Here is a 25,579-nt window from a genome sequence, read left to right as displayed (position 1 = left end):
CAATTGCGAGCATAGTCATGTAAAGTAGGACTGAGACAAATCCTGAATAAGATAGATCATTTCCCATTCTCAAATTAGAACTGGCCAAACTTTTGTTTTTATTATTATTTATTCAAATAGTAATTTGCAAGGGAGTAATCGGTTTTGCATCTACTTTTGCAAGTCACAACAAATTAATGTGTTTCACAGGTTTCCATTGCATTGCATCGAGATGGGACTGATGGTCAAGCAACTGTGTTCTGGAGTTTGAAACCCTCTGGTCCCAATCAAAAGGCGGTAACACAGGATGATATAAGTCCTTTTAACGGCTCCGTGGTTTTCTTATCTGGACAAAGTGATACCACAATTAACATCACCATTAAAGCTGATGATGTACCTGAAATGAACGAAACTGTGTTATTAACTTTGGACAGGTATTGTACCCTATTCTCTATTCATATGTATCAGCTGCAGTACTCAATTTATGCATAACAGATTAGCACAGTGTTAATTACATGGTATTGCTTGCATTGTGTTGATATGTGTCTGAAGAAATAGTGGGCCCTTGTTTCAGACTGTGTATGGGTTCTTTGACTGGAGATCAATGTAAGAAACCATTTTGCATTTATTATCTAATGACTTAACTGTTTATATTTTCATGAAAATTCTGTATGCTATTTAGAAAGTTCTTTCAGTTTTGATCTTTTTTATAGCTCTTGGTTTTAACACTTTTTTTTTTTCGGAAAAATAATATTTAGTAAGATAATGGGAAAAACTAAAGTGAGAACTAAAAAGCAATGCAGAACTTTTTCTGTCAGAAAAAACATTTATAACTTGGGTGTCACTGTAGAATTAGACTTGCAGTTTATTTGTTTGATCTGCATGTTCAATATTCCTTGATAATTAGATACTTCTGTCAGCTCATAGCCCCCAGAATATCCCAGTGTGACTATTATTGCAGTCTTCTGCTAATGAGAATGCAGTGGGGTTTCTGAAGCACAGTGTTCTGGTCTCCCTTCTCATCTAGTGGAGGATTTTAGGATAACAGGCTGTAAGGGCCCTCAGGTGATACTATTATCTGCATGTGAACACTGTTCAGAAAACTTAAATTAGTTTATAATCAGGAGTCTTTTCCCTCTTTGAGTTACTAACAAGAGTGTCTTGGCTATATCGTCTGTCCTGCTTCCCACAGCTCAGTTACATAAGTAAATACAGAAATACCACCACACGTGCTCTTGTATTACCTCCTATTTGTCTAAGGTACATTTTCCACTTTTACTGAAAACATACTACAGTGGTCTGCCAGCACCAGCTTCCACACTGAACATCTACTACTTACATAGTCCTTACCTTATGCAGAAGAAGTATTTTTATTCTGTACAGGAAGCGTAGGCTAGCTCTTAGATATCCACAACAGATATCCACAGTGATTCCACATTAGCAAACAATAGGCAAGAAGCTCCTCACGCTGTTGTTGATCACTAGAAGATCCCATTTCAGAAAACATGGTTTTCGAACATCTTTATGGCACACAGGGAAGATGTTATTCCTTTGCGGGATTGGCTTGCTTGATTAAAAGGTGGCTGGTTAATGCATGTAGTTCAGAACTAGTTATTTTATTCTACCTTGGCTACTCATTACATTAAAAAGGCAATCCTTTTCAGAATAAAAACAGAGACTATTGCAAGCAGTTCTCCGCTTTCTTTCTGTGGGAGAAACTGGTTTGTCTCAAGGAATTTTTTTAGAGTCTCTGGCACAAAGGGGGAAACTAGGATTAGAAATGATGGTTCAAGTTTTGAGTGTAAGGTGGCCAAGAATGCAGAGTGGTATTGAGGTAAACAAGTAAGTAGATAGAAGTAAGCAGCATGAAAGGGTAACTTTTTTGATTCACGTGTGTGAAAGTACAGTTTTCTGCCATTTATCCTGAGTTACAACTGTAGGCTATACCTTGAAAATGGTGGCTGCAACAGGGATTGAACTGGCAGCTGAACAAATACAACCAGTGTTCTGCTTTTGCTGTGTATGGTGCAAGCCGTAGGCTCTGTTGATCATGAAGTGGATGGTGAAAAGTGTGCCAACAGTAAGCAGCTTTCCCACACTTGGCAGGGTCAGAGAGTGAACCGAGGAACAGGTGGTCTGTCCTGGAAAAAGAAGTAAGCAAGGAGGAGATAGAATCTGAACTTTTCTCTAGACCTTGGTAGCATCCCTCACTTCAACTAATTAGCAGAAGCCAAGAATGAAATGACTGCAGAGATCATCCTTTCAGTACTAGACATGACTCTTCAAATTAGGGTTGAAGGATACTGGCAGGGTTACGTGTACGCCCGTGCTATTGCTTTCAGCCTGGTTGGTATTTTGTGGACAAATAGAAGATTTCAGTTTCCGAGGCTGGCAGCCAGCACCTCACAGCAGTAGTGAATGAGCATGAAAACAAAGATGCACTGTGCTGTAGATGTGCTTGTACTGTTCCGTAAATTGTAGCATAAGTCAGCGAGAAAAGAAAGCGTGTAAGAACTTTAATGAAACTACAGACATAGACATATGTTCATAAGCATTCAATGTATTGCAATTATTAATAGCACGGGTAAAATAATCAAAATAATTAGTTCTAACAAGGATGTATTATTTACGGCTTAGTGGTATTGTCAAGGCAGTTCAATTTTAAATAAGCTTTAAGTGCATCCATAACTATATTTTTTCCAAGCCATTAAAAACAATGTTATCCTTTCTTGCTTTATGCTCTCTATACTTAGACCACAGATATTAAAACTAGCTCTGAATTTTGTCCACAAACTGGAGGAAAATGTATAACATGAAAAATATGATTCCAAAGAACACAGATGAGTAATGATGAGTAATGAAGGAGCAAGAGAGTCTTGTATCTGCTGAAGCTTCTTTATATTTTCTTTTTTTAGGAGCAGATTCAGGTTGAATGCCTGCCCTATCTGAATAGGCCTGAATTGAGACCAAGCATAAATAAAACCAGATGTCTGTAGTGAAATCTATGTGAGAAAGGAAAGACCTTGGTCTTCTTGATGAATGTAGGTGGAACAGGCCATGGAAATTGTGTGTGTGCTTTGTGAGAGCATATATGCATACTAGGGCTGTTCATTTTACCTGGTAAGCACAAACAGAAATCAGTTTTTTTTAAATCTGATTGCTGTTTTTTCCTTCTACACAACGTAATCTCTCACTGGCAGTTATCAGCCCCCCAGTTAAGGTGCAGACAGCTATCAGTTTGGCACCTGGCACAACCAGAGGGCCAGAACCTGCAGGGTATGTGGGCTGGGGACGTGGCCTGTGTTTGTGCTCATGAGTGAGTGGTGGTGAGACTGAGAACTTGGAGACTTTGGGATCTGGGGATAAATCACTTTTATTTTGTGGAAGTGATAATCAACAAACAGACAACTGTTTAGGCAGTCCTTATGCTCCAGCATTTTTTGAGTCTTAACTCATGGAAGTTAGGATGCCAGAACAGATCCATATGCATATGTTACGACATAAATCTCATTTACTATATATAATAAACTGAAGCAACGTTATTTGAAGATTTTTATTGTTCTAGTGATTTCTGTGATGGGATACAGATTTCCATAGGCTGACATTCTGTCATCAGTTTATGTGGAAAATGATTAGACCTATGAGTTATGAAGTAATTTTTTGAAAATTACAAATGTAAAATACAGACTTGACTATTTCACTGTGAAATATCTGGCAGTTTTTAAACATTTTTGGGTTTTAGAGGTTGCTACATGTCAAAAAGTTAGAAAAGCATAGGAGGGCCATTTAAATCACTGTGTAGTGTTGATGGACAGGGCTTAAGGGTTTATGTGTTGTGGGTTACTCACTGCCATACTGCTTAATGGAGCTAGGATTTTCTCCTTACTTGGTAATTCCCTTTGGTTAGTGTCTGTTTCAAAACCATATCTATCTTACTTATGTAAATTTTCATAGAATCACAGAATAGCTTGGGTTGGAAGGGACCTTAAAGATCATCAGTTTCCAACCCCAGTGCCATGGGCAGGGATGCCACCCATTAGATCAGGTCGGCCCACAGCCTAGTCCAACCTGGCCTTGAAAACCTCCAGGGATGCCTCAAGGGTTTGATCAGACTGCGTTTTAACGGGGAAAAAGTCATTTGAAAATAGTAGAATGTTGAAATGAGTGCGCTGGACACCTACTGCTTGTTTTCATTACTTCTCAAAATAACAACATATCTCTCCTGCTATGACTCAGAAAAATTAAAATAGCCTCAAAAATCAAATAAATGATGGATTAAACCTGGAGAGAAGGTGTTTCCTCTGATGAGAGGCACTATGGAAAGTCTAATGTGGCAAATCCTACTTTAATGCAGTTCTTTAGAGCTAGAGCCTGCCTCTAATTAAATCAGTAGATAATCCTGAAAAAATTGAAGAGGGGGTGAACACTGAATGCAAGCAAATTGAGTAATGTTCCACAAGCAATTTCACTTCCCCCTTTTTGAGATACCCTGATAGAAAAGAAAGTCTTTTAGAGAAGTGTGGTTTAATAATGACAGCCATGTAGATTCACAGTGGAAATTAAGTTTCTCATGTGTCTTTCAGAACACTCAGGTTCTGCAGAAATTCCAGATTTTGTCAAAAGTTATTAACTTCAAAGCTATTTTTCATTTATTTATTTAATTATTTTGTGGTTCTAGTTAGTTCTTAACATTGAAATTCTCATGGTACCTTAAACTTAGTCAAAACTCTAATTTCTCCTATTTTCTTGTACTGCATGTTTAAAAAAGTGTAAGAAACATTTTGAAGCTCCTGTCAGTTGTCCTAATTCATCTGTAGTTCTTGCTACATAATAATTATGATTTTTTTTACTGAAAGAATTTCCCTAATGATCAGTCATTTCACATTAGTCTTGTTGTATAAGAAATGCTTTACACACTTTGAGGTTGTATTTCTTTTGGCAGCATCATAAGCATTGCCAGGGTTTACTGTCTGTGACGATATGAAACTTCATGTCCATACATAGCCATTTTACAGGAAAAAATAAGCTGAGGATAAAAACAGGGAAGTGGCTTTCCCAGTGATTGGTATCACCTTATTCCTGGTCAAGAGTTCTTTTCACTAGCTGGAGGAGCTGCTGGCCACGGTTAAGCCACCATGTCAAAGCAGCTGTTTTAACTTTTATTGCTGCTTCTGAATAGCCCTCTTTGTCCTGTTTCCATACTGCTGTCAGAGGAACACCTAAAGAGCTGGTTTCACATACCACGAGGAGTGAAACGGGACTGAACTGGACCCGTGTAGTGTCAGGCAGTCTGGGAGCATCTCCTCCGTGGTGTAAGGGTGGTATATGAACGCCCCTCTGTTCTTCGAGGTTGGAAGTGCACGTGGCAGGGGATGGGGCTGGTGTCCTGGCAGCTCTCTGGTGGCACGGACCCTGTGTCCAGCCCCGTAGCTCCTCCGGGTCGATCTGAGCTGGCTGCTGGAAGTATTATGCAGCTATTTGCTGAACGCTTCACCTTGCCTGGTTTAGCCCTGTATGGACTTAGGTTTAGCACATGAAGAGTACACTGAACCGAAAAGCAAGCATTTGGATTAAAAGGATAAAAGTTTGCAGGATGTGAGTATGATAATTGCATTACAATGTAATTGTTCAAAACAATAGAATTGGGATTTTTTTTTTTTTATTATTCCTAGAAAAAAGTAAACCTGTGAGAATACTTTACAACAAACATTTTGGATTTAAATTTAAAATGTACTTTCCTAATTTATCTTTGTTCTCTTAATTCTTCTTTTTTTTTTCAATACTATTTTTTAAAAATTTCTTGTTAGGGATATGCATTCTATGTTATGAAAAGTTACATGTATATGCCTTAGAGTATAGATATAAAGAATACTACTGAGTGCACCATTCTTCGAATCACAGAATGGCTCAGGTTGGAAGGGACCTTAAAGATCATCCACTTCCAACCCCTCTGCCATGGGCAGGGATGGCACCTACTAGATCAGGTTGGCCACAGCCTCATCCAACCTGGTCTTGAATACCTCCAGGGATGGGGCAGCCACAGCTTCGTTCATTCATTGTTTGCTTAACAGCATCTTGGAGCTGGAAACCTAAACCTAGCTGCTTCTATTAAGTTTCTGCATAGGATGTTTTATGACTTTTTGGAGAAGTAACTAACATTACTGTGCCAGGGCAGTGATAGCGGTCTGACCACTCATGATATCAGCCAGAGAAAAAAAATGACCAGATAATAAATAAATAAACAAACAAACAAACAAATAAGTAAATAAATAAAAGGATCCAGGTGTTCAAGATGGGGTTTGTATGGAGAAACCACCTGAACAATGTTCTTTTTTACCAGTTGATGGACTGAATTTTACTGGTTGCTTCCTGACCTGAAAGCTGTCTAGGTTTAATACATATCAAAAGCTCACTTGATATAGTGATTCATTTTTATTTTCTGTTGTAAATTATTTTACTAACAGCTTAGCGCTATAATTAAATTTTAGCATTACCAACTCTGGAATCTTCTCCTTGATCTTTTCATTGTGTTAATATTTTGCTGTTTTTTGAATGCTTTTGCATGTTTCTGAGGGAAGGGAGAATGTCTCAATATATACCTAGCTTCAGTGAATATCAATAACAAATTTCAATTAATTCAGACTTCCTATTCGAAAGAACGTCTGTGAATGTATTTACTTCTCAGAATTTAGAGTGAACTCTTGTCTGTATTGAATTCCAAATTTAAATTATTTTTGAGATTAGTGGAGCCCAATTATCACCTTACAAACACTGTTTTAATCTGTTTTTGGTGCTTTGATAGACGATACAGTTTTTGTATTTAATGTATTTTTGATTAAGAAAGCCAAAATACATGATTACTATTGCAGAATAATGCTGCCCTTTTGACTGACTTCATGTGGCAGTTTTGTTATAAATGCTTGGTTGAAACTTGATTTAATTTTTTAACCTTTTGATTAGCAAATACCTTTTCCTTTCCCCTTTTTCTTTTCTTTTTTTTGTCCCTTTATTTCCTTGTCCCCTCTTTTTCCCCTTTTTCTCCTTCTGCTTCTCTTTCTTATATTTGTATTTATGTTATACATGTATATATACTACTTTGGTAATCTGATTAACTAAAAAATTGTTGTAAATGAGGTTTGCTGTGATTTTGTGCCTAATTACTTTTCCTTGTGTACCCATCAGTACTCTTTCTGTGCTTATCTGTTTTTATCATTACTTTGTCAGACTGATGAAACACCATATCACAGAGGCACGTAGATGTATTTCCCTAATAAAGGGTTATAATCGTGGATGGCTGCTGCAGTTGTGATCACGCAGTCAGTAATCAAGCTCTTTGAGGAGGGCTTGGTAGGGAACACCTTGAGTGGCTCTTGACATGCTGAATTGGTCATGGGGTCACTCCTCCTAAGTGGGAACTGCCCACTTGCTGGCCTTTGTCAACAGGAAAATGCCAAGCAAGCAGGGTTCCCATAAAAAGAACATTATAAACTTTTGGAAAGTAAAAAGAAAGCCTTCTTTTTTTTCTTTTTCTTTTTTTTTTTTTGTCCCTTTTGTTAGTTTTTTGTTCTTTTATAAGATGGGTAGTATTGAAATTTTAGTAAGTGGCACTTTCATTACTTTCTACATCCTCTTTTTTTTTTTTTTTTTTTCCTCTGTGTTGACAGGGTAGAGACAGAAAGGTTTGTCGTGTTCTTTGGGTAAGTGCGGTGAACTGTTTTCTGTCCTCAGTGAATCAATGCTTTGTTTTAGAAGTGGTTGGTTTGGACAGAAACTGTCTTTATCATTTCTTTCCCCCCCAAGAATCACGTCTCTGCATCTCTTCAGACAACGCATGCTTCCCCTTTGGTGTTTCGTTTGATGGCATGGGGTTCTTGCTTGAAGGCATTTCTTTATGTAGGATCTGTGAATGATGAAAGTTATGAATGCATGGCTCAGTGTTTGATATTTGAGTGTTTCATGGAATAATGAATTAATTGTTTTAAACTGCTACAAATACAGTTTGCCCCAACTAAATGGCTGAACTGATTAGAGTTACAGAGTAATTTTCTCTAGTCAAAGACAAGGAAAGTTATCTTGATTTAGACTAACATGCATATAATTTATATAACACAGGTTATTTTTTCTACCGACTTTTTTTTTTTTAAACATGTAACAAACATGAGCACGTTACTCTATTAAATAGGTATTACCTATTTTGCATCCTGTACCCTGTCCTGTAGACTGTGCTACAACAATGCTAAGTTGTTTTTGTGTGTGTAGGTTCCAGTTACTTAAAACGTGCTTCTGGACACAGTTCTGGGCCTGATTTCAAAAACTGGATATAATAGATCACATTTCTTCATGAAATAGTGTTTGATAAAGTCTAGGTTGTAGCACAGTGAAAGCACAAAAATATGTACAGTATGCAGGACCACGATTTCATTGAAAAATACAATACTGACAGGAAACGTGAAAGATGCAAAGGAATCTAAGTACCTAAAACTACATGTAATAAATCATATGCAGACCATCAATCTGAAGGTGTATTCTTGATGCATCCTGCAATAGTGCTTCTCTGGAATTTTTAATATAAGAAATTTAAAATGATGAAAATTACTGCTTCTGAGGAAAGGCAAGCAAGTAATATGCAAGGTTCATTACTGTTATCAGATACTGCCCATTCCTGTCACAGAGTACGATCAAGATGGTGTAGGAGAAGCCCAGAGAGAGAAATCCTTTACTGAGAGGAATCTGAAGTATGCGTATTTGGTCAACGTACTTCATTCTTGCACCATTCAGCATGTGCTTTAAAGGAGTAATGAGAAAGGGGAATGAGTCTGAGCTACTGAGAGCAGGTCCAACATTTTGTAGAGTCAGACAGGGATCCTACAGGTAGTCTCCACATCTACAGAAGGCAGGCTAACACAGAGCTGAGGATGAAATCCATGGTATCGAGGGTCAAATTTCTGCCTCTTTATGTCAGTAGTAAACTTTGACAAACAAAGCAATAATGGAAATTTATGCTTTTCAGTGTAATCTCAGCATAGGTGATTTTGGAATTTCCTTTATACCTTGATCCAAGTACAAAGTAGTTCTGAATTTAACTAACTTTTTTTTTTTTTTTTTCCTGGCACTATTCTGTTTCTTTTCCTGTGTGTTGTGTGCATGTGTTATCAAAAACAGACAAACAAACAACAGAGTTACTAGCTATAAAAAGCTAATCAGAAACAAACAAACAAAAAGTTACTTCAGAGGCAATTATTTATTTTATTTATTTATTTATTTATTTTTTTACGAATGGATAAAACATTCTGATGTTGTATCATTCTTAACTTGTTTTAATCCTTGTAGGTAACTGTTGGCTTTCATAATTTATTCATAAAATTTGTCAATATCCTGATCTCCTCTGTATGGATTTGCTAAACAGAGTTGCAACTTGAAAAAAACCTCTTACCTTCCTTTCTCAGGGTCAGTGTGGAAAATCAGATACTGAAATACGGGTTTACTACTTGTGAAATTACAATTTTGGAAAACGATGATCCTGGAGGAGTGTTCGAATTTTCTTCCTCTTCCAGAGGTCCCTACAGCATCAAGGTAGCTATCCGAGTAACGTCACTTAAACATTACAGACGACTTAGTTCTAACAGAGTGCTAGAAAAAGATTAATTTTATTTTTTTGCAGGAAGGGGAGTCTGTTGAGCTGCAGATTGTTCGCACTAGAGGAAGCCTCATCAGACAGTTTCTGCGCTACACTGTAGAACCAAGAGATAATAATGAGTTTTATGGAAGCACAGGAATTCTGGAGTTTAAGCCTGGTGAAAGAGAGATCATAATTACTCTACTGACAAGGATGGATGGGATTCCAGAGGTAAGAATTAATATTTTTCTCTCTTTAAATTGCATTCACATACATATTTGTTTGTCACTTACTAAAATATAGATGGTTTCACCTGTAAATACCAGCAATTTTTCTGTAACATTTGAAGGCTTTCTTTTTCTTAAGTGTGAGAAATAGATAGAGGAGGAGTGACTGAAAGGCCTATAAGATAGTCAAGCACCATATGAAAGCACTTTATATCAATACAAATCAGGTCTTGTCAGTCTTGCCTGAATATTCATTTCTCTGATATCTCTATTGTTTTGTAATCCCAGAAATCTGCACAATTTGAGGCATGTGTCTGTTGCTTTTCTCTTTGCTTTCTGCTTTTCTGTAGCTTGTTCCCTTTCCTGTGCATCAGCCATCCTGGATTCCATCAGGAAGTTTGCAAGGGTTTGATTTTACCACATTTATGTTAACATAAATTTTAGCTGCTGTGATTCAGCATTTTTTGCTGCCTTTACATGCACATTCCTATGCTGTATTTTGCATAAGCAGTTAGTTGTGTTTGTCTGATCCTGCTAATGAGCTGATCTAGGAGTAAGATGTCAGAAAGCCAGCTTTACAAAACATAAAGGTTTTAGGAAGGTTAATAATCTTTTTGTAGGGCCAGGTGGTCATCAGTCATGGATTGAAGGAGGGATGGAGGACCATATGATGAGGAAATCAGGGGATCACAGCAACTCCAACTTCAATTGCATAGGCTGCTGTAGAAATTCAGGTTTCTTTTCCCTACATACTCCAAAGAAAGGAGACATAAGAAGTCTGAACTCCACTACAGAAGCCAGGAACATAAGTTAATCTAGTAAAACTTAGGCACTAAAACAGCGGGTTATTTAATAGTTCCATTCCCAGTTTTTACTAGTTCATCAGCAGGCTGAGATAAAAGTATTTCCCTGCTTACAGCAGTATTATTAGACTAGGTAAGTCATCCTGCTGAAATGCTCAGGCAAAAACATACGAATTGTAGTGTCAGGACTAAAAAATAAGGAGGTCCTTTTATACTCTTCTATCTCCAAGAGTGGCCAAAAGCCACATACATGAGCAGGACATATATAATCACTTTCCTCCAGAATGCCATCCCAGCCTCCAATGGTGGGCAGTCCAAGGATGTCTGGAGTAATGGATGGTATCTTTGGGTGCCTTCAGATTTTCTTTCTGTTAATTGAAGCAGTTACGCTTTGAACGCAGGTAAGGTTTTAGCATCCATGACATTCTGTAGTACTGAACACCATTGTTTAATTGAATTGTATGTGAAGAACCAGTTCATGTGTGTTTCTTTACTGCTAACCACCAGCCAGTTTCACTGAGTTCTCCCCAGTGTAGAGTAATGCTGTTTTCTAGATAGATAAATGCAATATTTTTTTCTAATGTTCTCTGATACTTTTTTGAAAGTACCATGTCCCATTAGATTAATAAAGCCAGTTGATCAATTCTTTCTAAATTAGCATGCTGTCCATGGTTTAAAAATCTTTGCTTTACCTGTTACAAAGCCAGGAATCTTAAGAAGTCTTGGAGGAAAGAAAATTTACATTTCAGAGTGTGTTACAAACATTACTTGTGAAATTATGCGATTCTAAATTAAGTACACAAAATAAGTCCTTGCTTATAATAATAATAGACTTTTGGAGAAACTGATGCTTTTAGAGATAGAAAGTTCTAACAATTTCCTTTATTTGATAGCATTATACAAACGTTTATTGCATGTAGAATGTGTGTGATTTCATTTTAAGTTTGTATCCCTTTCTGCCTGATGGGGGACTGTGGACTATAGACCATTTTGTTTTTGATGTGGATGTTGAATATGTATTTTTGTTCTGACTGAGTTTCCCTCTTCTAGCTGGATGAGCTATATTCTGTGGTACTTAGTGGCTACAGTGAAATGCCAGGCAAGTTGGGGAATGCCACAATGGTCAATATAACCATTTTGAAGAATGATGATCCGCATGGTATCATTCAGTTTCTACCTTACGAACTAACAGTAACAATAAGTGAAAGCAAAGGAGAAGTCATCCATACCGGTAATTCCTTTTTATTAGAGTTACTTCTTTATCTGCTGTCTGCTTCTGCAAGTCTTATTTTCCCTGTTCTAGGATAACAGAAGTCTAGGAGACTTCTTACTAAAATCTCCACTCAGGACTTTACAGATTGGTACAATGCCAAGCAAGATGAGCAGCGGAGAGTGAAGTGGAGAAGTATGGGTGTGGAAAAACAGAGGGATTAACTGAGTAAAAAGGATTGCTAGAGAATTTTCCAGACAGGAGGGATGGAGTACTGATGTATGTGCAAAGTGCAACGTGGAGGTAGTAGCTCTGTTTGTGGAGAATGAAGAATGGGGTGTTATATAAGAGAAACATAGAGTTAAATCTTCCTATGGGTGATTTTAATTGATCTATTCAGTTATCAATTACTTTTACAGGCAAGAATTAACATGTGAAATTAAAGCAGTTTGCACTGCTTTAGTAATCTGTCTTTGTGTGTCCTTTTCTGTAGCACTCCAACATGTTACTGGTTTCATAAGAAGTGAAATTGGTTATTATTGTATTTCCTTTTTCTCAGTTTCAGATGTTTCAGATGTTCCTTTTTGATTTCTGTTGCTCTGAATATGCACACTGACTCTGTTTATGTTTTTTAGCTGTTTACAGAGTTGTAAGAAATCAAGGAAACTATGGAAATGTTAGTGTGTCTTGGGTTGTTGATCCAGCATGTACCAATGACGTCTATCCAGAGCAAGGGACTATTTTATTTGATAATCTGGAGTTTTCAAAAAATATCACCATTTACTCACTGCCAGATGAGGTAAACACTTTTACAGTGTTTTGGGGTGAGAATATGGGACAAAGAGTAAGTACTAAAACATTAGAGTATAAGGAGAAAAAAGGAATGTGTGTTTCTCAAGAGCCTAATAACTTGTAGGAAATATCAAAATACTTGGGTAGAACTGAGATAATGTCTGCAAATCATAGAGAAATTTCAGAAGCTGTGCATACCTCTAAACAAAAAAGGTAGAAGCTGAGAGTAATTGTACTGTGGTAAAGTTATAGGAAAGTTTGACTGAAACTCGTATCTTGATAACTGGAATCCTAATTTCAATCCTAATCCTATATGCTGATAAATTTGAAGTAATATAAGAAAGATTACACCTAATGATAAATAAATAAAGCTGTAAAAAAAACTACATGTATCAGAAACATAAAACTGGAAGGTAACTTTTGGGTCATCTGTGCAAGATAAAGAGGAAGGGACTTACTTACAAAAACTGTAGATGGATGATAATTTCTGTATAACTGTATGAATTATCATCCCTCTTGAGACACATAAGGACTGACAAATAAAAACAACACTCAGAAATCTCTGGCTTATTAATCCCCCTAACTTTTCATTTTAAATTCTTCAGTGTTTTGTATGCTAGAAATTAATGTCTTAATACTTTCAGGTGCCTGAAGAGGAGGAAGTATTCACCATCAGTTTATTCAATGCTACCGGTGGAGCCAGGCTGGGCAATGTAACCACTGCAATTTTACAAATAACAAAGAATGATGATCCCATTTATTTTGCAGGTTAGATATTATTGTTTATAAATGTGGAATACATACACTACCTAAAACGGATTTTTTTCACAAACCAGATCATTGCGAAATCGTAATCCCAAAAGAGCAAGTGGAAAAGCTCCCCAAACTTTTTTTTTTTTTTGTATTTAATTTATATTTGTTTCCTTCAGAACCTTCCCATTTTTTTGTGTGTGTCATTTTTCTCTTTGTTGATGTTGAGATCAGTTAGGAGGCAAGGTACAAAATATTCTCTCGTACCTGAATTATTTCCTACCTTTATCACATACATCTTATTGTTTCATTGAAGAGGAAGATCCTACTAGAGAGAATTAAGAAAACAGAGCAAATGCAAGCAACTCAGGCTTGAACTCAGACAGATTTGTTGCTTTTGTATTTTCAGAACCTGTGACAGTGAGTGTTCAAGAAGGAAGTGTTGCAAACTTTACAGTCCTAAGGAATGGATCTGCTGATGTCGCTGTTGTTGTCCAGTATATTACTGTTAATGGAGATGCAACAGCTGAAGAGGGAGACTTTGTTCCCAGTGGAAAGAACAGTGTCATTTTGTTTGATGTTGGAGAAAGGGAGCAGAATTTATCTGTGTATATCAACGATGATGATACCCCTGAAACTGATGAAACATTTTATATTATCCTTTTCAATTCTACAGGTAAGTCTTCCTTTTTTTTTTTTTTTTTTTTGCTGGCAATTTCTTAGTATCTTGGTCTTATCATAAAGCAATATTTAAATGCCAAGAATTATACGAATAATGTTTGCTTCAAGATTTTTATACAATAAATGCATACTGTGTTTGAATTTTCATCCTTAATTATTTTATTGGAAACAAAAATCAAATGATAGAGTTGATACTTTGCCTGCAAAAACAACTGGAGTGAAAGTCCCTTTTCAAATATAAATGCTCCAAATTAGATGGACTTCAATACAAAAACACAAAGCAAAAAAAAAAAAAAACAAAATTTAGTACCCAACAGTCTTAGGAAAAGAGGTATTCTTTTAGTTATTTTTTTCATGCTCCAGAGTGTATTACAAAACTACATGATTTTTGTAAAAACAAACAGAACTGCCATATTTTGGAGGAAGGGTATGTAATTGCTCTATTTTATTAGTAGCGAAAAGTATGCATACATTTTTTTCACTCTGAGACTATAGTTTTAAAAGGCTTAATTTGCAGAAAAATATATGTCACAATTTACCCAGGGGACCACCTCTAAAGAAAGGATTTATTACCTTAGAAATAACGTATTTTTGTTTATTTATTTATTTTTCAAAGTTTACACTTAAAAAGGAATGACCAAAATTATTCAGCCCATTCCTCACGTTTTTGAAATACATATCTTTTAGAATAAATTATCACTGTTATGTAATATACATGAGAAAATAAAAGTGAAGTATAAGAAATTCATAATTTTTCCAGAGCCCTAAGTATTTAATAAAGACCCTCCCCACACCTAGCTCCAACAAAACTCATGGTGTTGTGGGAGAGTCATTTGCAATTGTGTTATCAAATTTTAATTTACTGCCCTTCATTTTTTACTGTTCTCTAGTTGAGAGGTAATAACAGGCTCTGAATCTGCTGCAAATCTTTGCAATGCAAAGCAAAGCTGTATTGAATCAGCCATTGAAACCTGAGGGGCTGTAATTTAATAAAGCAAAGAAAGATGATGGCAATTAACCATCAGACTATACCTTCAGATTGTGTGACACGTTCTCAAAGTAAAATACCTACCAGGTATTCAATTCAAGATTAGGAAACCTAAAATTAGATTTCTTCATCTGTAAGCACGCTAAGCATCTTAGTTCTCATTACAGTCTCTGATGGTCTTAGTCTTTAGCAGTCGATAAGACTGAAGTGATTGAGGTCATGCTACAGTGGACACCCTGCGGCTGGCCTGTGAGTTTCTCACAAGGCAGCATTGATCTTGAGTTGAATCCTTCCCTGAACATTGGTAGCAGGCAGCCAGAGGTTGACAGGGAAAGCAGTAATTTGAGTATAAGGCAGCTAAGCTATTTCCCAAGGTCGGCTGGTATTCACTGTAGTACCCAGGTCTCTTATAAAATATCAGACTAGGGAAAGGATTAGACAAAACCATTCTTCTTCCTTCATAAGTTTTCTCTTTTGTTGTCTCTTTCTACTTTAATAACTTTCTTCAGGATCTACTGGTAGCTCCCAATACTACCCCATTGGGAACATATCATGGCTTTTCTCCTAGCACATGGGGAATGGGTATCCATAGCCTCCTTTTTCCTCTAAAATGAGCATCATATAGTTTTACAGCCATTCTAGAATCACTAAGAATAAAGAATATTTCTATACATATTCCTGAAAGCAAAAGTTGGTTTTCTTTCTATGATTGGTTACATACAGTGGCCTTGACTGTTCTGAAATTTTTTTGGGGACTGTTGTTCCTGAGAGAAAATACAAATAGAGGTATATGAAGTTAGAGGAATAAGCACATTGTTTAACGTGGAACAAAATTTAGTCGGACACTTTCAAAGAAGACAAAAAATGGGGTGGGTGTGGACACATTATGTTCATCTATGGACAATGCAATGGAGTTAGAATTAACATCCCTTAATATTTACCTGTACTAATATGCACACTGAAATCCTGCTAGCTTCCCATCTACATAATAAGAATCTTATGTTTCTTCCTTTTAGATATTCTTTGATATGGGAGTGAATAAACTCTTAGACATTGCTCATAGCTTGTATTTAGTTTAAATGCAATACTTTTCTTCTAGGTCTAAAGAAGGTCGCGGCTCTCTGAATACCTTACTCTTTTATTCTGTACCTCTGAATATCTTATTCTTTTGACTTGTCCAGATGATCAAACAGAAAATGTTACCTCACATAACAACTACATGCAAGGATACTGTGTAGTAAGAATCACATCTTCTCAGTTCATGTCATTTTTCCTGAAAATCTTACGTCTTGCTCTCTGGATGGTACACTACTTAAATACTTTTACTCTGATTTGCCTGCTGCTGAATACCTCAAATTCTGTTTTTCACTGACTTTTATAATTGTCCTTTTCTTTGTATAAAAGCAATTGTAGTGAGTAGAAAACATAATTGGATTTAGAGTTACCTACATTTCTGATTCCAATTTTAATAATAATAATTGTCCTCTTTTTTAGGAGATACAGTTATCTTTAAGGCTGGAATGGCAACAGTTATTATTGAAGCAAATGATGATCCTAATGGAATTTTCTCTTTGGAACCTTTAGAGAAGCCAGTTGAAGAAGGCAAAAGTAACATTTTTTGGTAAGTAACGTTTAAAGAATATCTTTGCACTCTTTTGGAACTGGTGTATGTGGTACTTTATAAATAGCACTTTGATTAAATCAAATGCACAAGTGTGCATTGATAGAAGTGCACTATAGAAAAACAGTTTTACAAAATTTTGGATTAAATGATTTGTAATGTGTTGAAGACATCACCTGTAATACTATGGAGTACACAGTAAATATTAAAAAGTGCACAGAAGCTCATGTTGAAATGTAACTAAATAAGACTTCAGCATTGATGTTCTGTTATAATCTCAGGAACCTGTAGATACAGAAAAATCTGAATGATTGAGCACAATATAACCTAGGCTGACAGAAAAAGAAAAAAAACCACTCAACAAATAGCTAAATAAAACTGTGTGGCACTAGGTGGCTTTTTGTACCCATCTTTGAAATTTTCAACTGCAAACTACTGTATTCTTTCTTTCTGTTTTTGTATTTTTTTTTCTTTTATCTGTTAATTACAGATTGAAATCTATACTTAAAGTCCGGATGTGACACTCTTCATTAGTCTGACCTTTGAAAGTATTTTCCTTTGTGCCACCATGATATATTGAAGAATTAGCAGGGTTAAAAATTGAATGCACTTGGCATCTCGCCTTGTTACATTCATTTCATAAATTTACTATGGGGTTTTAATTGGATGAAAAAATGATTTTTCGTTAAGAAATCTTGAGACAGGCTGTAAAGAGAAGTTAGGTCACAATAAATGCGATAGTGCAAATAGTTAGGGAAGAGGTTCTTCTTGCATTTAAAAAATCATCCTTTTTTTTTTGTCTGTTTGTTTTAAAGCCTTGAAGCAGATGCTTATGGCTGTGAATTGGTTCTTTATGCTTGTGCCAATACATCTGAAATATGAATAGTCTCAAGAAAAGAGGATATTAAGTTCATTGTGTGTTTGTTGTTGTGCTGTTCACTGTTTTGGGCTTTGTTGTTTTTTTGTCCTTTATAGTCTAATCTGCAGGATAATTTTTGTGGATTTGGTGGTGTTAAGAATATTGTTTTGATGTAAACATGCTTATATACAGGTGCTTTATGGAATTATAGGATACCAAGATCTCCAACATCTGAGGAACCTGCTCAGTCATCATTGATAAAATATATTTACTAGGGATCTGTCTCTTCCATACTGTCACTACTTTGACAGTTGTGTAGCATATAAAAAAGTGGTCAAAGTAGCATGTAACCAAACCACCGAAAACACAGAGGTTTTAATGAGGTAATTGGAGTTAGTGCAGCAGCGCTACACAGCTGGGATAGAGCACCCTGGTTAACGCCACAGAAGAAAAACCTTTGGAAGCAGAAACAACATAAATGTGTTGCTGTGGCTGGACTAGTTTAGCTGAACTAATTCTTCAACCTGATATAATCTATTTATAAGGCATTTTATGTCACCGTGCAAACCGACAGAAGCAAACTTCCTGTATGTAAGCGCACTCTTAATAAAGGCACTGTATGGGTCACTTTTTATTTGTAGTGCCTTTTTGAAATTAGTGTAATTGTGTTAGCAGATAGTTACCAAAAAAAAAAAAATCTTTTCATTTACTACGTTCTTAATCACAAATAACAGTAGATTTCTGAAAGCCGTAGAATGTAATTCTAATTTAATACAAGTGTAAGAAAACTTAACTTCCACTTAAACTTGCATAATATTATTGACTGATGCAGGTTGTTTGTTTTTTTTTCCAGCGTGAGATTTGCAAGCTCTCTGTCACCTCTCTCCTACACTACTATTTCCTATTTTATCTTATTAAAATTGATGTTAACTTACGCTTGTTTTAGTTCACTAGTTCATATACTGTCTTGCAGTACAAAAATACGCATTTGACAGTCAGAACGTACATGCCATTTTAGTTGCAGATAAAATCTTAGTATCCTACATAAATAAGGCATTGTGGAGCTTTCAATTACATCATGATTGACCAACAAATACATGAGTCAAACTTCGAATATAATAGTATAAATGATTTCCAGTGCTGCCTTGCCTCTTTAATTTTCTCTTAAAGTTGCAATTATACTTAAAAAGGAAACCTGCACAGGAAAAGTACTATAAATGCAGAGCTGTGGAAATCAGAACTGCAGTCCCCTACCTTCTGTAAGGCTGCACAATTCAGAAAAATACTTGTTTCATTGGTTTCCCTAACTCAGATCCTAAAAGCTCAAATTAAGTTCTGACAGTAGTGTTACTGGATTCTTGTGAACTCTATCATCATCATCATCAATAAAGGTTTTTGTGCAAAATTCATCTTTCACATACACTTGTGAAAGACTTTCAAAGAGTGGAAAGACGTTGACTAGACACACCAAATACAGATCAAACTTTTAGAAACAGAAGTTTGAGAGCATTTCTCAGAATAAAAATAAATAAAATCACATCCTCCCAAGAGAAAAGACCCTAATAATTTATTTCTGTGTGTAAGTCACTGAAATATTACATTGAATTGGAAAGAGATGTTTCTACACTTCAGCACCCCAGGTTGGCACAGCCTCTTAACACTAGAGTATCAGTAGAAATGTGGAAGGACATTTTTTATAACTAAGAGTAAAAAGGAAACAAGCTGCTTTACAGTTCTGTGCTCACTTCTGAGACACACACCTTTCACCATTATTGTTTTCTTATGAATTTCTTACTAAGTTGTTTTGCATCATATATACTTATTTTGATGTCTCAGTTTTCCCTCTTAAGCTTATTATAAAGGAAAAGAAAAACACAAAAGAAAAGTGCAGGTAAGAAAAAAGGAAAATCACAAGTTGCAAATTAGAAGAATGTTTTGTTTACTCTGAGATAAAAAGAAAGCCTCACAACCTATGAGTTATGTTGTGGTTTTTTTTTGTTTTGGTTTGGTTTTTTTGTGTGTGTGTTGTTTTTTTTTTTCAATTGGCCAATCTGAAAACAGAAAAATGTTAATTATCACCTAGTATTCATGCTTTCCACAAGACTGCATGTTTGTTTCAGGAATCTCATCTATTTTTAGGATTTTTTCAAATATGTTTCTACCCTGAAACATATTTGAAAAAAAAAAACCACAAACAAACAACGACAAAAAATATTTTTGAATCTGCCTTTTCCCTGTGAATCTTCAATGTGTAATATTCTTTCTTTAGTGACAAAGATAACATGTCTGCTCAGCCAGGATATGCACATAAACTAAAACTATTCACTGATGAGAATTAAAGAGGGAGCTTGGAAAGAGTAAAAATAATAGACCAGAGAGCCAAAATTTAACATCACTTCATCAAATAGAACTGCTTTTAACCTTATTTAAGCCAAGCCTTTTTGTAACTTATTACTCTAAGTCTTTCCAGAACTTCAGTTAACCTTCTACGTATCAAAGCCTAAGATGAAGTCAGCTTGTTCCTACCTGATCATCAAGCACTGTTAAATTATAAATCAGCTTTGATCTCCCAGGTGTGAATGTAATATTTCCCTTAGCTGGACTTAGGTCTTCTTCAGCTGGGTTTGGACCATCTTTTATCTGCAAAGAATTGATTTGTCTGATGAGAAGTCTATAAAGCAGGAATACAAATCCAGTGCAAGTACAATAACCAATATGCAGTGTGACTTGCATAACAAATGACTATCTGTTCAGCCATCTCCAACTTACAACTTACATGAACATTCAGTTGTGAAAATCTGCTCTTTTCTGGCAGACAGTGTAAGTCAGAACAACCACTCTGAAGAAATCCCGTATTTCCAGAATAAGAGGAAGAAAACTACTTCCATATAGGCCTATGGGGACTCTTTAGTATATTCTGATGCATAACTGACTCTTTCATATTACAGAAAGGATATTCATGCAAATTCAGTTTGAATCAATAGTATTTCATAATAAATTCCAAGACAAAGTAATAGTACTTACTGGTTTTGTGTCCCTTCTATCTTAACTTGTGATATTAAAGATACTAAATTTAACAGTCAAACTCAAAATACTACAAAGCCTCTTAAAGGTCATATGGGATTTTTTGGTTTTAGAACATTTTGTAAATTATTTTTCAACATACATATATAATGATGTGAGACAGACCTAAGTAATTGTCCAGAGAGTAAGATTTACTGTACCTTAAAACAAACATATTTGCAAAAAATTGCACAGAGAATCATATTCAGTACTTTAACTATTCATGCTATATTTAGTATTAATAAAATCCAGTGCAAAGCTTTTCTGGTTTTGACAGGTCTAGACTAAAGCTTTGAGGTCTAGATTAAAGCCTTACCCTATAGGACCAGGCAACTAGTACAGAAATATCTATATGAAAGATTTTATATATAATTTTAAAGTAAATAATAGAGTCTGAGCTAGATAAGAAAAAGAAAGCAATGAAGTCAGTAATTGTATCACATTCAAATCACATATGTAAATAACAGGATAAGTATTCAACATGATTAATTATTTCAAAAGCTTCATTTGCAGGGGATTCAAGATAGAGATCAAGATACAGATGATTATAGATACAGAAATTCACCAAATCCTGAGCACTCACAGTTCAAAGTTGGGATAATCATTAAAGACTCACTTGAATATTTGTATGTAAAATAAATATTTTTTAAAAAAATTAAAAAAACTTAGATAAGACACTTCTTACATACTTAATATGCATTATTTTCTAGTAATACATACTGATGTTGCCTCACGTACCTTTCTAAATGACAGAATATACTCGGTTTTCTCTAGTACCTCTTAACGTTAAACAGTCAATTAAACAGTCAGATAATTACAGTATTTTCTATATGACGGTTAATATGAATCCCTTTTATGAAACAGATCTACCTAATGTAGATGTAGGTATTTTGTCCTTCTTCCCCTTTTGCAAACACTTCAATAAATTATGATTACAGCCTCTCAGTTTAATCCAACAGACTACTGTATGAAGTCTTTTGGATAAACTCACCTCAAAAGTTATGACGACCGTCCCATAGGTTCCCCTCTCTCTAATTAGAGTGAGCGGCACAAATTCATTTCTGCCCCTGGGCTCATTCACTGTGATTAAGGCAGACTAATGAGGAAGAAAAGGAACAGACAATCAGACACAGATCAAATATCACAGCAGAATGAAGAAACTGTTACCATAGAAATATCAAACTCCCACAGACAAGTTAATCCAATCCGCAAACCAGTCCACTGATGGCATACATTTCCTAGCAACCAATTAGTTCAGCTAATGAAAACCTTAAAAGATTTCAGATAAAAATGTATCACGTAATGCAATTTGTGTGTTTTTGTTGTTGTTGTTGTTTGTTTGTTTCTGTAAATGAACATAGTCAACATACACAAAGCACTGACATATCATCACTGGTATTTTTAGGAGCTCCTACACCCATTAAAAATAGGTTTTCACCATCATGAAGTCGTTTATTAGATAGCTAGCTATAAATGTACTCAGGACAATCATTTAGGTCACTGGTCACTTTTTTAGGCTATTGTAGGTAACAGATTTTGAAGATATCCACAAATCCCAGAAGCAGCTTGGCTTAGTACTGTGGCTCTAACATTTTCTTATGTTCTTATGTTTTTTCAGAGAAGTCCTATACAAAATTATATTGTCAGAATGCTGTCAATAAGGCATAGCTACTCGTTCTACTAATACAACCTCTGTATTATTGCAAATATCATCTGCTGGAGTAACAACAGCATCTTATCCCAGAGGGTGTTATAAAATGCATATATTATGACAATGTTCCCTCAGTAATTGGTAATTAACCCTACTGCAAGAAGCTGTGCCTGCTCTTCAGAGGAACAGGTTTATATTCAGAAGCTACTTCTTTGTTTACATGCTACATTTCAAAACTGAATGTAATTCAGAATGTAATTCTAATTTAATACAAGTGTAAGAAAAAGTTTAAGTAGACTTGATGACTGAAAGGAGAAACGTTTGTGGTTAAATGTAGATGATTCTCTTTCCTGTCTAAGAGTGTCCAAGTATATTAATTTTTAATGTTAACTTTCTGAACTATTATGCATTCATATTTATTATTATAAATTGGAATTACAAGACACAGTGATGTGTAGCTTCACAGTAGTATTCTGCATGGACCTGCGTATGCTACTTCTGTTTTCTAAAGTACGTATTCCGGGAGTAGAATTGTACTGCAAAAGTGGTTGCCTTTAAAAGGAAGGCTTCATGGAACAGTTGTAGTATATTAGCATTTTACTTTATATTACATAGTATATTACTTCTTACTGTAAGGAAGATTACAGTAAAAGGAGTCTCCACATTTTCCTTTTCTACTCAACGCTGATGCATGCCTGCCAGGACTCTCATTCTTTCTGTATCACTGAACAGGATTTTGAGACACAGAGGACACTTCGGCAATGTTTCTTTGACCTGGCAGTTGTTTGATAATAACTCTGCACTGAAGCCAGGAGAAGAATTCTATGAAACTTATGGGACTGTGTGCTTCATGGATGGTGAAAGGTCGAAGTCAATAACACTACGTGCCATTTCAGATAGAATTCCTGAATTCAATGAATTTTACATTCTAAAGTTGGTGAATGCTTCAGGTATTGTCTTCCATATCACCATTTCCTTCATATCTGGTAGAAAAGAGTTATGTTTAATCAATCAAAAAGAAACCAACACTAGAAAGAGCATTGCTTTGAATCATGTCTTGATATCCTATGCTTTTCTGGTAAGGTTTTAGGTCTTATTTTTCATTTAATCTTGATTTCCATATATAGAGAGTTACTCAGTTCCCGAATTACTGTTAAACACATTTTGGTGATCTGAACTTTAAAAGGGATGCCTCTTGGTTTTTGAAATTAAACTTCTTAAAGTTCAGAAGTTTCATTTCAAAAACCAAGAGTTCTGAATTTCAGATACATAGATCTCCATGCACAAAATATAAAACAAAGATACTAACAAAGAAATAACAAAGGTATTAAAGGTTATGTGTGTCTACCATAATAGAGGTTGCTTTTTTGTTTGTTTGTTTCCCTAGAGGAGGTAAAATACTTGTAGTTACCACTTCACATGACTTAAATTACAACTTTAAATTGCTACTGGACACATTTCCTAATCTGGATTAATTCCACTTTAGTACTATTCATGGTCTTCTGTGCTCTGATACAAGTGAAAATGTGTGTTGGCCTTTCCTGTAAGTGAAGTCCATACGGATGTACAAAAGATTTCCTGCTTATAACAGGTAGATCACTGTACACTTTGAACACGGAGATTCTCCATTCACAACATGATCTTCATATCATGAATTCTTACTGTGCAAAGATAGATGACTAACACCAGGACTGGGCAGCAGTTTTAACACACAACTGGTTACTGTTTCTGCAAGGTGTATGTACTTCTGTATCAGAGGCAACAGGCAAGATTTTGCCATTCTCTATTCCTGTAAGTCTTTGAGCAATACAAGAATTGAATTTGGCCCCCATGCTTATCAAACGAATCAAAGGTAACCTACCTTATTGGCTAATTAAGAAAAGATGGACCTTGTCATGTTTCACCTGAAAGACATCTGTGTGTTTTACAGCTGAAAAATAGCATGTGGGTTTGTTTTCTACTGAAATTACATCAGCACAGTGTTTTAAGAATAATACAATTAACCTATGTAATTTTCAAGTTAGATCATTTGCTATAAGTCCAGAGGATCTTAAAGGAGGGTTTGAGGTTTTTTTAGAAACTTGTTTTATTAAAAAAAAAAAAAAGTACTTTGAAACTTTTTTCTGAGTGTGTTGTTTAATCATTAACTTTTACTCTAACTTCTATTACGCAGGTGGGTCTCCTGGTCCTGGTGGTCAGTTATCTGAAACCAGTCCTACTGTAACTGTCATGATCCCTTTCAATGATGACCCTTTTGGAGTGTTTGTTATAGATCCAGAGAGCCAGGACAGAGAGATAGTGGAAGATACTCTTTCTGAAGATGACCTTTCCTATATTACGGACTTCACCATCTGGAGACAGCAAGGCACCTTTGGTGTTGTCCGACTAGGTTGGGAAATACTGTCTAGTACCTTCCAAGCTGGACTGCCATCAATGGTAGATTTCTTGTTGCTTGGATCATTCCCAAGCTCAGTACAATCACAGCCCCACATGAGGCGCCATCACAGTGGAACAGACGCTCTGTATTTCAGTGGAAAAGAGGATGCATTTGGCATTATCGGTCCTGAATACCCATAACAATGGAAATAATGCAGTAACCAATTTTACATTTTCAGCTTGGTTAATTCCTAATGTCAGTACAGATGGCTATATAGTTGAAAAGGATAACGATAATGGGACTTTATATTATGGTGTGAAAATTCAGACAAATGATTCTCATGTTTCTGTAGTGCTTCATTATACAGCATTAGGGTCCAATATGACATACATGGCTAAAACATCAGTCATGAAATACCTGGATGAGAATACTTGGCTTCACGTTCTGATTACTCTGGATGAAAGTATAATTGAATTTTACGTTGATGGAATTCTAGTTCTGGGAGGAATGAAGAGTCTAAAAGGAGAAGCAATTCTTGATGGTGAGCCTTTGCTATTTTTCTCCATATATAAAGCTCTGAAATGCATAGTCTAGCCACTTCAAAGGTGGAAGAAATACACTGAAATGATTATATCTGTTAAGTTAATTGAAAGGAATGGATAAGAATTCTTTGAGGATTTTCAGAAAGCCTATGGAAATTGTGTGAATGTTCTAAAAAATTCAAACTGCTGCGATGTTGAGTGAGAGTAGAGGACTATTAATTGTATGGTGTACTATTTTATTTCTGCTTTTAAAATTCCAGGTTGAAGTTTAAGAAATCAAATTTTCCATTTGTAAAAAGAATAGTACTTCTGCAATTAGTAATTTCCATCACACTTGCAGTACTGTAGCTAAGCTGAGAGGCTGAGAGGGTTTTTTTTTTTCCCTCCCTCGGTTTCTAGAACAAATATATGTGAAATGCA

The 25,579-nt window shown here is 35.6% G+C and overlaps 1 protein-coding gene and 1 long non-coding RNA gene across 2 annotated transcripts in view; one reads left to right on the top strand and one right to left on the bottom strand.

Moving 5' to 3' along the window:
- LOC125180597 (adhesion G-protein coupled receptor V1) overlaps window positions 1–25,579 on the top strand; it is a 248,473-nt gene that overhangs the window by 108,566 nt on the left and 114,328 nt on the right. Inside the window, 12 exon segments of the mRNA XM_066985287.1 lie at window positions 190–413; window positions 7,644–7,676; window positions 9,426–9,552; window positions 9,641–9,826; window positions 11,676–11,856; window positions 12,471–12,634; window positions 13,272–13,395; window positions 13,787–14,053; window positions 16,541–16,667; window positions 22,973–23,190; window positions 24,414–24,808; window positions 24,810–25,158. Of these exon segments, the coding sequence (XP_066841388.1) occupies window positions 190–413; window positions 7,644–7,676; window positions 9,426–9,552; window positions 9,641–9,826; window positions 11,676–11,856; window positions 12,471–12,634; window positions 13,272–13,395; window positions 13,787–14,053; window positions 16,541–16,667; window positions 22,973–23,190; window positions 24,414–24,808; window positions 24,810–25,158 (2,395 nt within the window).
- Window positions 413–22,973, bottom strand: LOC136787909 (uncharacterized). Its single transcript, XR_010826972.1, has 3 exons — window positions 21,581–22,973; window positions 20,053–20,166; window positions 413–7,879 (listed from the first exon to the last, which is right to left on the bottom strand). It is a non-coding gene; the product is annotated as an uncharacterized lncRNA (long non-coding RNA).

Source organism: Anser cygnoides, chromosome 31, assembly GCF_040182565.1.
Source record: "Anser cygnoides isolate HZ-2024a breed goose chromosome 31, Taihu_goose_T2T_genome, whole genome shotgun sequence".
NCBI classification, from domain to species: domain Eukaryota; kingdom Metazoa; phylum Chordata; class Aves; order Anseriformes; family Anatidae; genus Anser; species Anser cygnoides.
The sequence above is the reverse complement of the archived record's forward strand: the minus strand, read 5'-3'. Positions and strand labels throughout refer to the sequence as shown.